Source organism: Mandrillus leucophaeus, unplaced genomic scaffold (assembly GCF_000951045.1).
Source record: "Mandrillus leucophaeus isolate KB7577 unplaced genomic scaffold, Mleu.le_1.0 Scaffold14, whole genome shotgun sequence".
Lineage (NCBI taxonomy): Eukaryota > Metazoa > Chordata > Mammalia > Primates > Cercopithecidae > Mandrillus > Mandrillus leucophaeus.
The window spans coordinates 7,041,682-7,055,138 of record NW_012101365.1 but is presented as its reverse complement, the minus strand read 5'-3'; the positions used below and the strand labels follow the sequence as shown (position 1 = coordinate 7,055,138).

The 13,457-nt window shown below is 38.6% G+C and overlaps 1 protein-coding gene across 3 annotated transcripts in view; it reads left to right on the top strand.

Moving 5' to 3' along the window:
* Positions 1-13,457, top strand: part of DAB1 (Dab, reelin signal transducer, homolog 1 (Drosophila)) — a 1,330,586-nt gene that overhangs the window by 990,271 nt on the left and 326,858 nt on the right. For all 3 annotated transcript variants that reach the window (XM_011973852.1, XM_011973851.1, XM_011973853.1), the window contains one exon: positions 10,888-11,090. In XM_011973852.1, coding sequence (XP_011829242.1) covers positions 11,024-11,090 — 67 coding nt within the window. In that variant the 5' untranslated portion in view covers positions 10,888-11,023. The remainder of the gene's footprint in view (positions 1-10,887; positions 11,091-13,457) is intronic.

Here is a 13,457-nt window from a genome sequence, read left to right as displayed (position 1 = left end):
GGAGCAGCTTGGGGACAGCTGTTGCACTAGCTAGGCTTGGTACTTAAGGTGTTGGTTCTGTTCTCTTTCTGATTGTCAACTTTGAAGATAATGAAATGCAGCTTGTGGAAGGGAGAGTAAATAATGGCGGTATATATTTTAGGTAAATCAGCAGGTGAAGCTGCCAAATGCGGCATTTGTTTATTTAAAATCCCCTTCACAGGGAGGCCGGTGTTAAATACTTGTCTTTTCTCCCTGCTAGACCCTAGGGAATAGCAATAGTTCACGTTGCTCAAACACTCTGTGGAGGAAACAGGGATGAGCACAGGACGTTTGGTCTCCAAGAGCAAATAAACACAGTATGCCTGCCTCCCCTCACCTGGCTGGTGTGGAGTCGGGTTAAAATGAGGAATGGTATCGTCGCTATAAAGGCCAATGAGGGAGATGCCCCTTTAGAACCCGTATGTTGGAGAGCAGGTGTGATGAGGACCTGAGTTCAGACCCTGCCCTGGGAGGCTGTAGCTTGGCCAGCCTTGTTTAATCTCCTTCTGTACCTCCAGCATTTACAGGGTCTGCTTACACAGAGTCAGTGTTTGGGAAGTGTGTGTTGACCTGATTTGATTGACAGAACCTGTGATTTAATGACTATGTTCTGAAGGAGTTGGGTATGTTTGCTTTTTACCTTTTTTTTTTTTTTTTTTGAAGATTCATTTATCTAGGACCTCTTTGGAGAAGAAAATGGAAGCATGTGTGCTTTTAAATTTATTCCCTTCACGCAGCAGTCTTTTGCTTGGCCCTCAGTCCCTGGGTGATTCCTGGACAAGCACCATCTTGCAAGAACATAATCTGTATCAGTTGCTTCCCTGTTTATCCCACTGTGGTGGCCCCTGTCACCTGTGAGTAGTCAATGAATCAATGAGTAATTTTTGAGGTCTTCACCAGTGTATGAATTTTGAAATATGGTACATACCTGTGCTACTATTGATCTGCATATTAAATGAATACACCTTTATTTATTTTTGTAGCTAAAAATAATCTTACGCATTGTAGAGTTTGATTTTCCCACCCCAGTGGATTTTCTTGGGGCCTCCTTGGGCTGTACACCACTGGGTTTACAGCACCCCTTTCAAGCACCTCGCTAGCAGGATCTGAATTCAGGCCCACTGCAGTCTGGCCTCTGTCTCTTCTGCAGACTTGCCTCTTGTTGCTACCCAGCCATGATGAACTGTTTGAGTTCCCAGGATTGATTATGTCTTCTCTCTGTTTCGTGCTAACATCCACAGCTTTTCTTCTTAAGGTGACTAACATTTACTAGTCTTCCTGAACTCAGTTCAAGGATCTCCTCTTCTCGGAAGTCTACCGTCTGCGTCCCCACTGCTAACTCTGCCTCACTCCACCCTGTAGCATCTCCAGGTTGAGGCAGTGCCTATCCTCTGCATCCCTGAGACTCCTATGATTTCTCTCATACCAACTGTTACCATGCCATGCAATCACTGTCTCTTTTTCCCTCCCTAACAATTTGAGCACCTTGCAGTTGGAATTATATCATCTTTATTTCTTTCTGAGCATCTAGAACAGTAGTCTATCAAAGAATAGGTGTTTAATAACTTCTTGCTCAATGAATCAGTGAATTTGTTTCCTTATTTAAATATTTGTTGCCAGCCAATACAACATGGCAGGCCCTGTGCAGGGGGCTGGTGTGGACGCAAAGGTGTGTAGGGCACTTTCCCACTCAGGGTTGGGACAGTTTAAGGCCTGCTGGGCAGACAGAGCCACAGCTGTATGACAGGGTAGAGAAAAAGAGGATGAGAGGGGGAGGTGGGAGAAGAGAATGAGCTGAACACAAGGCAGGCAGCTGTGACATTTTATATAGCTTTGTGCATTTTGGTCTCCTGTAAGCCCAGTGAGATGAAAAGGTATTCCCATTTTACAGAGGAAGAAATTGAGTCTGAGACTGGTTACAGAGCTTAAAGGTCTAAATTGACCCAGGCAGTCAATGGCGGAGTTAGGCAGGCTTCCAGCCCAGCCCCTTGGACAGCTTGCTGCTTTAGATTCTGCCAACTGCTGGTCGATATGTTTTTGTAAAATTAGAGGTGAGAATTTTAGAAGGTTGGATGTAACTGGGGTCCCAATTATTGAAAACACTAGCGGAATTATTTTAGGTTTATACACTTGTTTTTTTTCTGATACACTAAGAGTTTATGTAATGAATTTTCATGGTGCTATAAATAGTTAACGAAACTGTGTGATCCATTAGTTAAATGAAATGTTGCTAAGTATGCCATGTTGCTGTCAAATAAATTCCTTTAATATTGCTAAAACCCGGTTCTGGCTTTTGTTAGCTTTGAGTTTGATTACAGAAGCACACTGTCTTCCCTCCCTCTTTGCCTTGCCAGAGATTGACTGATGTCTGAATAACAAGAATGCTGCCTTCTGGAACATAGCGTTTTATTTTTCCAAAAATACTTTCACATAAACCTATGAGATTATTCTATTATTATTCTATTTTACAGATGAGTAAACTGATAAGAAAGATTAGTTTGTTTAATTCTAGATTATACCCTAGAAAAGTTAGACCATCAGATACTGTATCGCAAGATCACCCTTATTTACCTTTCAATTTAGTTAATAAAAAGAAAATATGCCTTGTTCATAAACAACTTAAATGGATTTTGGCCGCATTGTTTGGACCCTATTTAAAATTGTTCTACTTGTATTATGCTGTCAGTGTTAGTTTTATGATCTCAGCATACAGTAAGAGATGTGGCACATTCTGTTTTAGAATTTTATAGAGACATTGCTTATGTTAACATTTGTGATACCACAGTGGCAACTTCATGAAAACTGATAGATAGTTTTCTTTCTCCACTTCTGGTCCAAAGGGGAAAAAAGGTTCTATAGGTTTTGTGAAATTGTAACTGATCTCTTCTCTCTTTGCTTTGGCTTCCAGGAATCTCATAGTCAAACATATAGCCTGTCTTCTACAGCCGTATCAATGTTTTTGATGTCTTATTCTTGCTTCTGCCTTCATCTTCATTTCTAATTTTTTGTGTCCCTTTGCTCCTAATTTTTTTTTTTTTTTTTTTTGAGACGGGGTCTTGCTCTGTCGCCCAGGCTGAAGTGCAGTGGTCGGATCTCAGCTCACTGCAAGCTCCGCCTCCCGGGTTCACTCCATTCTCCTGCCTCAGCCTCCCGAGTAGCTGGGACTACAGGCACCCGCCACCTCCCGGCTAGTTTTTTTGTATTTTTTTAGTAGAGACGGGGTTTCACCGTGTTAGCCAGGATGGTCTCAATCTCCTGACCTCGTGATCCGCCCGTCTCGGCCTCCCAAAGTGCTGGGATTACAGGCTTGAGCCACCGTACCCAGCCTGTTCCTACTTTCTTATTTGGTTTATCCTATTATAGAAAATGGATTTTATAAGGCTTTCTATAAATTGCCTAAAATTTTATTTTTTTTAATAATGTGGGGTAAATATAACTAACAATGCCACATCATGAAGATGAGCTGTTAGACTAAGATAGTCTCCCATATTTGTGATTTGTTTTCTCCTCTTTCTTGTTACAGTTATGGCAAGAGAGCTTTGACTGGATCCATACCAAGGTTGTAAATCTATCAGTTTTGTGGGCTTCAAAGTTTTAAAGCTAGGAATATGTCCTATCAATGTATTATTTTTCTTGAAAGGTTTGGTAAAGAAGATGATGATTGTACATCTGTTGCAATGATGGTGATCCTTTATTAGCAGAAAGATACAGCATCTCTCAATATATCTGCCAAAAGTTTCTGTAGCAGTTGTACCTTTCACACCCACAGCAGCTTTATAGAACTGCTGCCATTGGGTTCCTGCAAAGCCTTACGTTTAACTGTTGTCTTGACCCTGCAAAAATCAAATATTCAGCGTGGGGGAATTTTAGGCCTTTTCCAAATTGCCATGGTCAGATCAGATAGCCTTTGACATTAAAAAAAAAAAAAAGATTGACAGGTTAATGACATAGTCCCAGGGATGGAGAGGGAGATACATAATCTACAAAAGGGCTACTTAGGCTGAGTAATTAAAGGAACCTGCAGTGGTTCAGGGGGCAGGAGGATGTAAAGTCTGAGTGGACATGGAATACAGTCTAGAGGGGGAGTTTAGAGCTCAGGAAGAAAGGACCCTGTTCCATGCAGCTTTGGTCCGTAGACTTCTGCCAAGTTTGGCAGTCTGGGGAGTTACAGGGGTGGAGGTGGAGTCAGAACTGGCAGCCGTAAATGAATTTTAAACTCAGCTAGCCTTGGGCATTAGAAAGCATGCCATCTAGGAAGCTGGAATGGGTTTGAACTTAGGAGAAAAGTGAGGCCAGAATTGACTTAATTACATACTTCTTTGTGTTAGAGTTTGAGCTAGGCTTGTTTTTCCTTTTTCTTAATTTGGAAATAATCTCACAATTACAGGAAAAAGCATAGGCATAAGAATATGCAAAAAACACCTTATGCCCTTTACTTAGTATCACCCATTGCTGATATTTTATCTTACTTGATTTATCATTTGTGTGTTTTCTCACTGTGCATGTATGTATAAATATATTCACACATATATGCATACACATACATGTATACATGTATATGAATTTTTTTCTGAATCATCTGAATATAAGGTGTACATATCTTGGCCCTTTACTGCTGAATATTTAGTGTGTTTCCTAAAAACAGCTATATTATTTTATATAATCACAGTTTTCAAGTTAAATAGATTTACCATTAATGCAATATGTTTACCTAACTTACTATTCATATTCAAGTTTATCAATTGGCTCAATAATTTTGGGGGACTAACAGTTCTTTTCTCTCCAGTATAATATCCTGTATAGATACGATATTTAGTTGTTATTTCTGCTTAATTTCTTTTAATCTAAAATATTTCCACAGCTTCTCTTTGTCTTTTATTACATTTTCAATGAATACAGCTCTCCCCTTCCCATTTTTTAAATGCCTAATCTGATTAGATTCCTGGGCAGAAGACTACACAGTACTGCATAGTGATGTTGTGTTCTGCTCAGGGTATCACATGCTGTCCATCTGCCCCTGTTTGTTGAAGTTAATTTTGTTAACAAGGTTTTGTCCAATTTCTCCACTATGTAATTACAAAGTTTCCCTTGGAACTGATACACAGTAAGTGGGAAGACAGTTTAAGACCTGCAAATATTCTGCTTCTTAGCAAACATTTTGCCCTGGACTTAGCATCTGTTGATGATTCTTGCCTGACCAGTCTTTACTCTGATGGCTCTGATGGCGGCAAAATGTTGATTTTATAACTCCAGCAGTCGGTATTTACCAGTCAGCACCTGTTCTGCTATAAGCAAGACAGCCTTCCATTCTTACCCCATTTGTATGTCTGTCTGTCATCAGTATAGATTTGTGGATTTCTATTTTTTCAATGGTTTATTATTTATTACCATCCTTAATTATAGCAGTGTTTAAATAATTCCTAATTAGGCTGGCAAGAACTCTTCATGATGGCTTCTGCGTCCTTTATAAAATTCTCTCATCATTTTTTGTTTGTTTTGAGCACTTAATTTCTGGAATAACAAGATATTTCAGGCTCATTTTGTACCTGCCATGCGCCAGCTCTGAAATAATTCATTTCCCCCAAGAAGCCTTGGTTTCTTTTGCTGGAAAATGGTAACAGAATCCAAAATCTAAGTATTAGTTATCTCATTGTTGCTAGAGTATCTTTGCTCCTAGGCCCTCTTAATGGACAGAGATAGGAAATAGTTGCATATCAACACATACATACATTCATACCTGTACATTTATATACAGATGCATGCATACTTTATAAATCCCGAGTTTACTTTGAAACCTACAATTTTCAATCTATCACTTTAGCATTCTTTCCTGCTTTCCTTTCCATGTTTTAACATCCCTTGTCCCATAGGAGAAGCTTGGCTCCCAACAATATCTGTGCATTTATTCCTTTGCTCCATTCTATAGAACATCGAAAATAGTTTCTTCTGCTTTGCTCATAACACTACAGAAAACAAGCCTACTAAAAAGACTTCAGAATTTGTTTGCTGCTGCTCTTGCTTCAACTCTACCCAAGACTGGGTGTGTGCCATCCAATTCTGTGTTTATGTTATTTGATAGTTTTTTCTCCTCCACCTCTTTAGCAAGTGTGCTTACGATGTCCGTTTAACATACAATTGAATTGATTTGCTTCCGTCTACTTTTAGTTTTACGCTCACCCTTACCTTCCCTATTAATTTATTTTTTTTCAGATATGTAGAACATTAATATGCTTCCAAATGTGGGAATTATGCAAAAAGCTGTATCCTGAGAAGTATCACCCTCTGCCATATCCCTTTTACCCTGACACCCAGTCACATCACCACTAAGTGATGAAAAACACTTGCGTGTTATCTGGTTTGTTTATCCTGTGTATCTTTTTGTAAAGATAAAGGTAGCATGCTATAGACTGAGCTAGGCTTTTTAATGCCCAAATCTCATTTATCTTCTAAATCTCACATACTTGGTGGTGCTGTTCCCATTTTACTGATGAGGAAACTGAGGCTTCTTGTCTGTACTGTTATAAACCTTTGGGCCTTGTTGATAAATGTCCCGTTTTCTATGCTTTATACCTTGGATGAAGCTAAGTAAGACATCAAATCACAAAACATGCCAATAGTGACATAGAGTTTTAATGCATGCAGTTACTGCCACACAAACTCAAAGTCTTGGTTTTGGGAAAACTACATTTTCATCTGTTTTTTAGCACTACGTTATTTTTTAAACTGGAATTTCCAGTGGCCTTAGTGTTATCACACAAGGCTCATATCAGGTTGGGAGGGGTTTTGTTTTGTTTTTCTAATTTGGGTGAAATTCACATGACAAAAAATTAACCATTTTAAAGTCGTATTTATTGTAGTCACGATGTTGCGCAACTTCACCTCCGTCTGGTTCCAGAATATTTTCATCACTCCCAAAGAAGACCCCATACCCATTAAGCAGTTCCTCAGCCTTATGCCCCTCCCGTAGCCCCTGGCAACCACTGATCTGCATTCTGTCTCAAAGGATTTGTCTATTTTGAATATTGCATATAAGTGAAGTCATACAATATGCAACATATTTTGTCTAACTTACTTGGCTTGCTGTTTTCAGGGTTCATCCACATTGCACTGTGTATCAGTGCTATATTTCCTTTATACATTGAGCAATAGTCCATGGTACAAATATTTTGTTTTTCCATTCACCCACTGATGGAAATCTGGGAGGGCTTTGAGGGAAGTTGGAGAGATGAGCGTCTTGTAACTTGCCCTGTGCTGTACTATTTACTAGCTATGTGACTTTGGACAAGCTCCTAAGCTGGCTTGTGCCTCAGTTTCCTCATTTGTTTAATGTAGATAATTATATTGGACTCTTCAAATAGTTGAATGAATTGCATCAAATAATGCCAGAAAAACTTATAGCATAGTAGTTGGTAAATAGTGGACCCTCAATAAGTAATAGCTGTTTTATTGTAGGATTATATGAGAAAAGGGGGAAAGAAAGAACACAAATGTGTATTATAGTATGTGTTTAGTGTGTGTGTGTTCTGTTGTAGCTGCTGAAACCTTCATGCTTTGTTTAAAAAAAAAAGGCATATCTGTGTTCTCTGCTTTGTGGTTTGGTGTTTTTGGCCCCCACCCCATCGCTAAACATGAAATTTTACATTTTAGAAGCAGTTCACTAGACAGAATGTCTGTAGTGGAATGTTACATAATTCACATTTAGATTTGAAGAGCTCATTATAAAAAACCTGACACACTTCAGGAATATTAAATTACTGCAGATTGTGTGGAGCAAAGAAATATTATTGAAGCATTTCAAAATTCCAGGCAAGCCTGAATTTAACTGATAGGGTTTCACAGCTTTTACTGGGGAAAATGATTTGAGTTGTCACATGGTTTCTGGCCCTGGAGGACTTTAATCTCCTTAATTACAAAGAAGCGAATTTCCTAAATAATTTGGAGTTACTTCACAGCATTTGCTCAACCTCTGCCTTTTGGAAAATTAAAGGTGATGCCAGGGTCCACACTGTGGTACGTTCTCACAGTACTGTAGCTTCCTTATTTAAGTTTTTATTCATTATGATGGTGGTTTCCTTTCATTATTGATGTAGGGATGTACTTCAGAAATTCACAAGTAATGCTTGTAACACTTGAACATAATCATATTTTGTTGAACAAGCATCTTTGAAGATAGAAATAGGGAGAGATGCTATATTGTGATTTAGAAGGTTGAAGAAGAGAAAATGGCCCAAATCCAATCCAGTTTTATACACTGATTTTAAAAAATTCTTGAAAATGTGTAAAATCCATATATTTCAACTACTTTCTGAATTTATAGATTAGGTATCTACTGTGTCCAAGACCAACTGATACCATTTCCTACAATTCATCCTCAAACAGCAAAATTAACTTGAATCAGTTTCTTCCTTTGTACAGGGGAGATAATTACAGACTTTCGGTCACGTACCAGCCACGTGGCCTTGAGCAAGTGGCACAGGAATTTATGTGCCTAATATTTATTAAATGCTTACCAGGAGGCATGCCAGACACTCTTCCAATAGCATTATGTGTGTGATCATACTTGATTGCCACAACAGCTCCCCCAGTGGGCACTATTATCCCCAGTGTACAGATGAAGAAACTGAGGCAAAGACCAGGTTGAGTAACTTCCTCAAATCATGTGGCTTGTAAGTGGCTGAAACTGAAGTTGTCCAAAAATCAAATCATAAAATAAGTTGGGAGAGAGTCTGTTTTGCTACAGAGATCAAAACATCTTTCTGCCTGTGATGTCTCTTCGAACTGAACCTTGAGGAGTCAATAGAATGTCAAGGCAGACTTGAGACAAGAGATTCCATAGAAAGATAGCAGCACAAGGAAAAACTGGGAAGATGGGGAAGTACATCACTTCCCTGCTAGACTTGTGCCTCCTTTTACTTGTTTGGTTGTTGATTTCACTCCTCCTTGCTTTTATACATGCTGATCTTTCTGCCTGAAACAACCATTCATTCATTCATTCATTCATTCTACATATAATTTTTGAGAAGCTGTTGGTCCTTTCCCTTATTGTCCTTTTGACAGAAACATTGCTTTTCAACATCTCACAGAGTAGGGCTTATCCTCTGAAGCTTTATTGACCCTTCCAAGCAAAGATGAATACTTGCATCTTTCTGCCCCGTATGCCTGGTATTTATATGCCTGTTTTAGTTTTGGTCACATATATGTGTTGCCGTCCCTTACATGACTGATACCCCTGTTAGACTGAGCTTCTTTGAGAATAGGAACCAGCCTTTGACTATGTACTCTTGGCCAGCATGGTTACTTGGTAAATATCTGTTAACATGAATGAGCTAGCATTTGTACCTGGCCCATAGTAGATTCTTAGTAAATACTTGCTGCAATGAAATGGTAAATATTATTAATAAATTTGATTATGTTTATACATGACCAAATTTTGTGACTCTGTCATCTTCCATTGAACGTTGTCTTAGAGACAAGGGGCTGGAAACGGTGTGGGGGCTGGTGGCAAGGTACAGATAGATGGTATAAAAGTGGCAGGATAATTCTCATTTTCTGTGTACGGTTTCATGGACCCTGTTTTACAAAGATAACTTTCTGTTTTTCTTAGTTGTAGCCTTAGATTCACTAGATCAAGTACTTTCATTTGGGCCATTTCCTTTTTAAAAAATAGTTAGCTTATATATAAATAAAACAAAACAGATATCTTTGGATTAAGGTGGGAATTTCCTCATATTCAAGCTTTACTATAATTTTACATGGCTTTTATATTAGACTTTCTGGTTAAGATTAACTAGATTGTCATGATTAACAGGTTTGGGTCATTATTCTTTTTGAACTGAAACTGGCATTCGAGGTCAGTCGTTTTCTATTAAACCGTTCTAGATCTGTGGGATGAACTAAGAATTGGCTGCACAATTCGAAGATCCATTTCTAATAGCTTTTTCTTAATACTTTTCAAAAGTGGAAATTGGTGAAATGTTTACTTTTTAATAGAACTCTCATGTAACTATCAGATAGTCACAGGAAAAGACTATTATCAAAGAGAATACTGTATATTCGTTTAATTTGAATGAGACCAAGTGAGATACTATATGTGAAGCAGTAGCTAAGGGCATAGTATATAGTAACTATTACCTGTAAGTGAAGTGGTTGTATTATCTTTATTATCATTATTCTCTTCCTAGCACAGTGTTTGAGTTTAATAGCACCTGGTATTGTTCAATGCATATTTATTAGAGAATGAATGAATGAAATCTGTGTCTGCCTGTTTCTTTTCTTTTTCTCTGCACATTAAATGCTTGTCTGCTCTTATAGCTGGAGGAAAAGTTGACATAAAATTGGCTTGCTGGAAAGTTTCTCGGCCCCATTTGTCACCTTACCCTTGGAGTCCAGTTGTATGTCAGCTGTATGCCCCCTCTGATGCCTGCCAGTGAGGGACAGACCACAGGTCACTTCCATATGATCTGCTTTTGCTGCCAAGGCGCTGATCAAGCTTGGCTGATAGACCGGTGCTCTCTTGTTGGAAATATCTCCGTGGGGCTGGCCATACCTTTGCTGTATGTTCTGGTTGGGATCTGATGCTTGAAAATAAGAAACACAGTAAACAGGGTTGGGTTTTGTCCCTCTTATAAATCTAGACTTTTAAAGATCTATTTTGAGTTACCTAGTTTGAGAAGCAGTTTTGCCGCTATAAGCCTCTCATTCCCTTTGCTGTATAAACCCTATCAATGCCTTCATGAAACCATGGGAGCAGTTTTTGCGTGAAGACCAAGATTTTGTTTGTATATGTTTGCCAATTCACTTTTTTAAAATGTCTGTTTAACTTCGTAACAGCGATGATTCTGAATGTTCTCTTGCCTTGATTTGCAGCACTCAAGAAGAGTGAATGAAATGTGCAGCTCAGAGTGTCATTTCTGAAGGGAGGAGTCTTTCTCTTGGAGAAGAGTCCTCAATGAGCCTGGCCAAGGCCCGGGATCTGTGTGAAGTGGACTAAGGATTAAGTAGGATGTCAACTGAGACAGAACTTCAAGTAGCTGTGAAAACCAGCGCCAAGAAAGACTCCAGAAAGAAAGGTAGGGCTGAATTTGACCTTCTTTTTTTAATGGCTACTCTTCTGCACAGGAATGAGTTTTTAAATATCTGGAATGATAGAAAGAAATATCTTTATGATTGCAAATATTTTTAAATAGTCATTTTGTGTGTTTTGTATTCATAATATTATAATGTAATGGTCCATCATTATTCTCCAGATAAAATCCAAAACTTTTCTGCACAGGAATGAGTTTTTAAATCTCTGGAATGATATAATCTCTGGAATGATATAAATAAGTATCTTTATGGTCACATGTATTTTTAAATAGTTATTTTGTGTGTTTCGTAATCATAATATAATAATGTAATGGCTCTTCATTTGTATTCATAATATAATAATGTATATAATATAATAATGTAATGGCTCTTCATTACTCTCCAAACAAAATCCAAACCTTTTCTCATAATATACAAAGTTTTTCTGCATATGCCTTCTATCCATCCCTCCAGCAACATCTCTGCCTAACCTCCCCACTTCCCCATCCCTGTTTACCCTCCAGACATCCTGTAGTTCATCTTTACCTGTACCAGTGGTTGTCAAACTCTGGCTGAACCAGAATCACTGGGAGGGCTTGTTTAAAGCCTTCATTTCTGAGTCTCATCCCAAAGTGTCAGATTCGGTGTCTAGGGTAGGACGCAAGACTTTCCTTTTAAAACAGCTTCCTAGGTGATGCCAGTCCTGCTGGTCCAGAGACCCTACTTTAAGAACCACTGGACTCTTAATCCAGCCTGAAATCCTTTTTTGTTGCCCTTCGTTGTTGTTGTTGTTGTTGTTTTCTCTGAACTGACTCCTGCTTATTCACTAGGCTTGAGTTTAGGGGAGCCTCCTGGGGGAGCCTTTTCTTACTCCCAAAATTAATATAAATGTTTTTATTTGTTTTGTTTCATTAGTACTTGGTTAGTGTTTCACTTTATTAAAAATGTCCTGCATAAACTCCTTTGGAGCTAGATGTTTTGTTCACATTTTAAGTCTCAGCACTTAGGAAGTGCTTGGCGGAGAGGAGCCAGAGATATCTGGCAATGAAGATTTGCAGGCATAGTGTGATAATAAAGTAATTCTATCACTTTTCATGTTTTCTGGAGAATTTAGCCCCATGGCTTTAGGACCATGTTTTTCAGTAAGCTTCACCCCCTGCCAATTAAATATGAGCAACTTCTTTCTCTGTGTGTGTGTGTTTTCTCCCTGTAGTTTCTGCTGTCTCTCCCTTGTTTTCTCAGCTGCATGGGAGGGGATTAACAGAGCTCTCTTTCAGGTCTTGAAATCTGTCAATGTGGGCTTGCAAACTGGGATGCCCTTGACTTCTTTGTATAGACGGTGATTTGTTTGAGACATCACTGTGCCTGCCCAGTTATGTTTTGTGATGGCATTTGTCTGGCACTCTATATGAAGTAGGGGACATAACTGTAATACATATGCAGCTCCTGGACAGCCAGAAGCCCAGGAAGGACTATAAATTTTGCTTTTGATGTTTATTTGAAACACAAATATTTTGGAGGCAGTCTATTTCGTTCCCTAAAAATTAATGTAAACCTGTTTTCTATGCATCATGGTCTAAGAATAATAGAAAGAAAGTAAGTGGGTGAAAGAACATGTCTTGGGAGACTGCTATGTGGGGGAAAAAAAAAAAAAGAGGTCGCAGAGCCCAGTATGTACTAGAATTTAAATGCTTTTTCAGTGGAAACTGACAAGTTATATTTTTGCCTCAGATTTAACCTTTCCACCAAACCTGCACTCTTGAATGCTTAATGCATTAAAAATGTTATCTTAGTGCATATTTTTTCATTCTTAATTTTAACATGCAAAACCAGAAGCATTCTGCAGAGAGGATTCAGGTTTTCAGGACATTGGCTCAGTTGGGGATTTGGGATAACAGCGTGAAGGTGACCCTTTTAGAACCTCCTCATCTTCATGTCCTAAAAAAACTCTGAAATCAACATAATACGTATGTGAGGAGTGTCCTCCAGGGAGTGGCTAATACCATGGAATTTGGGTAGGCAGAGCTGGATTCAAATTCTGGCTTTACCACTTTCTCACTGTGTGACCTTTGAAAGTATTTAACCTGAGCCTCATTTTCCTCTCCTATAAAATGGGTGTGTAATATTACTGACTTCAAAGGCTCACTATGAAGATTAATGAAAATAAGGCAAATAAAATACTTAATATATTACTTGCCATATATTAAATGCTCAACAAAGGTTAGCTGTGATCTTCTTCCTCTTTTTCCTCCCTTTTCCTTTTCTCCTTCCCTTCTCCTCCCTTCCCTGTCATCTTTCTCAATTTCCCTCCTCTCCCCTCTTTTCTCTTTTTCTCTTCCTTCGTCATTCATCTTGTCTTAATTAGCTTGAGT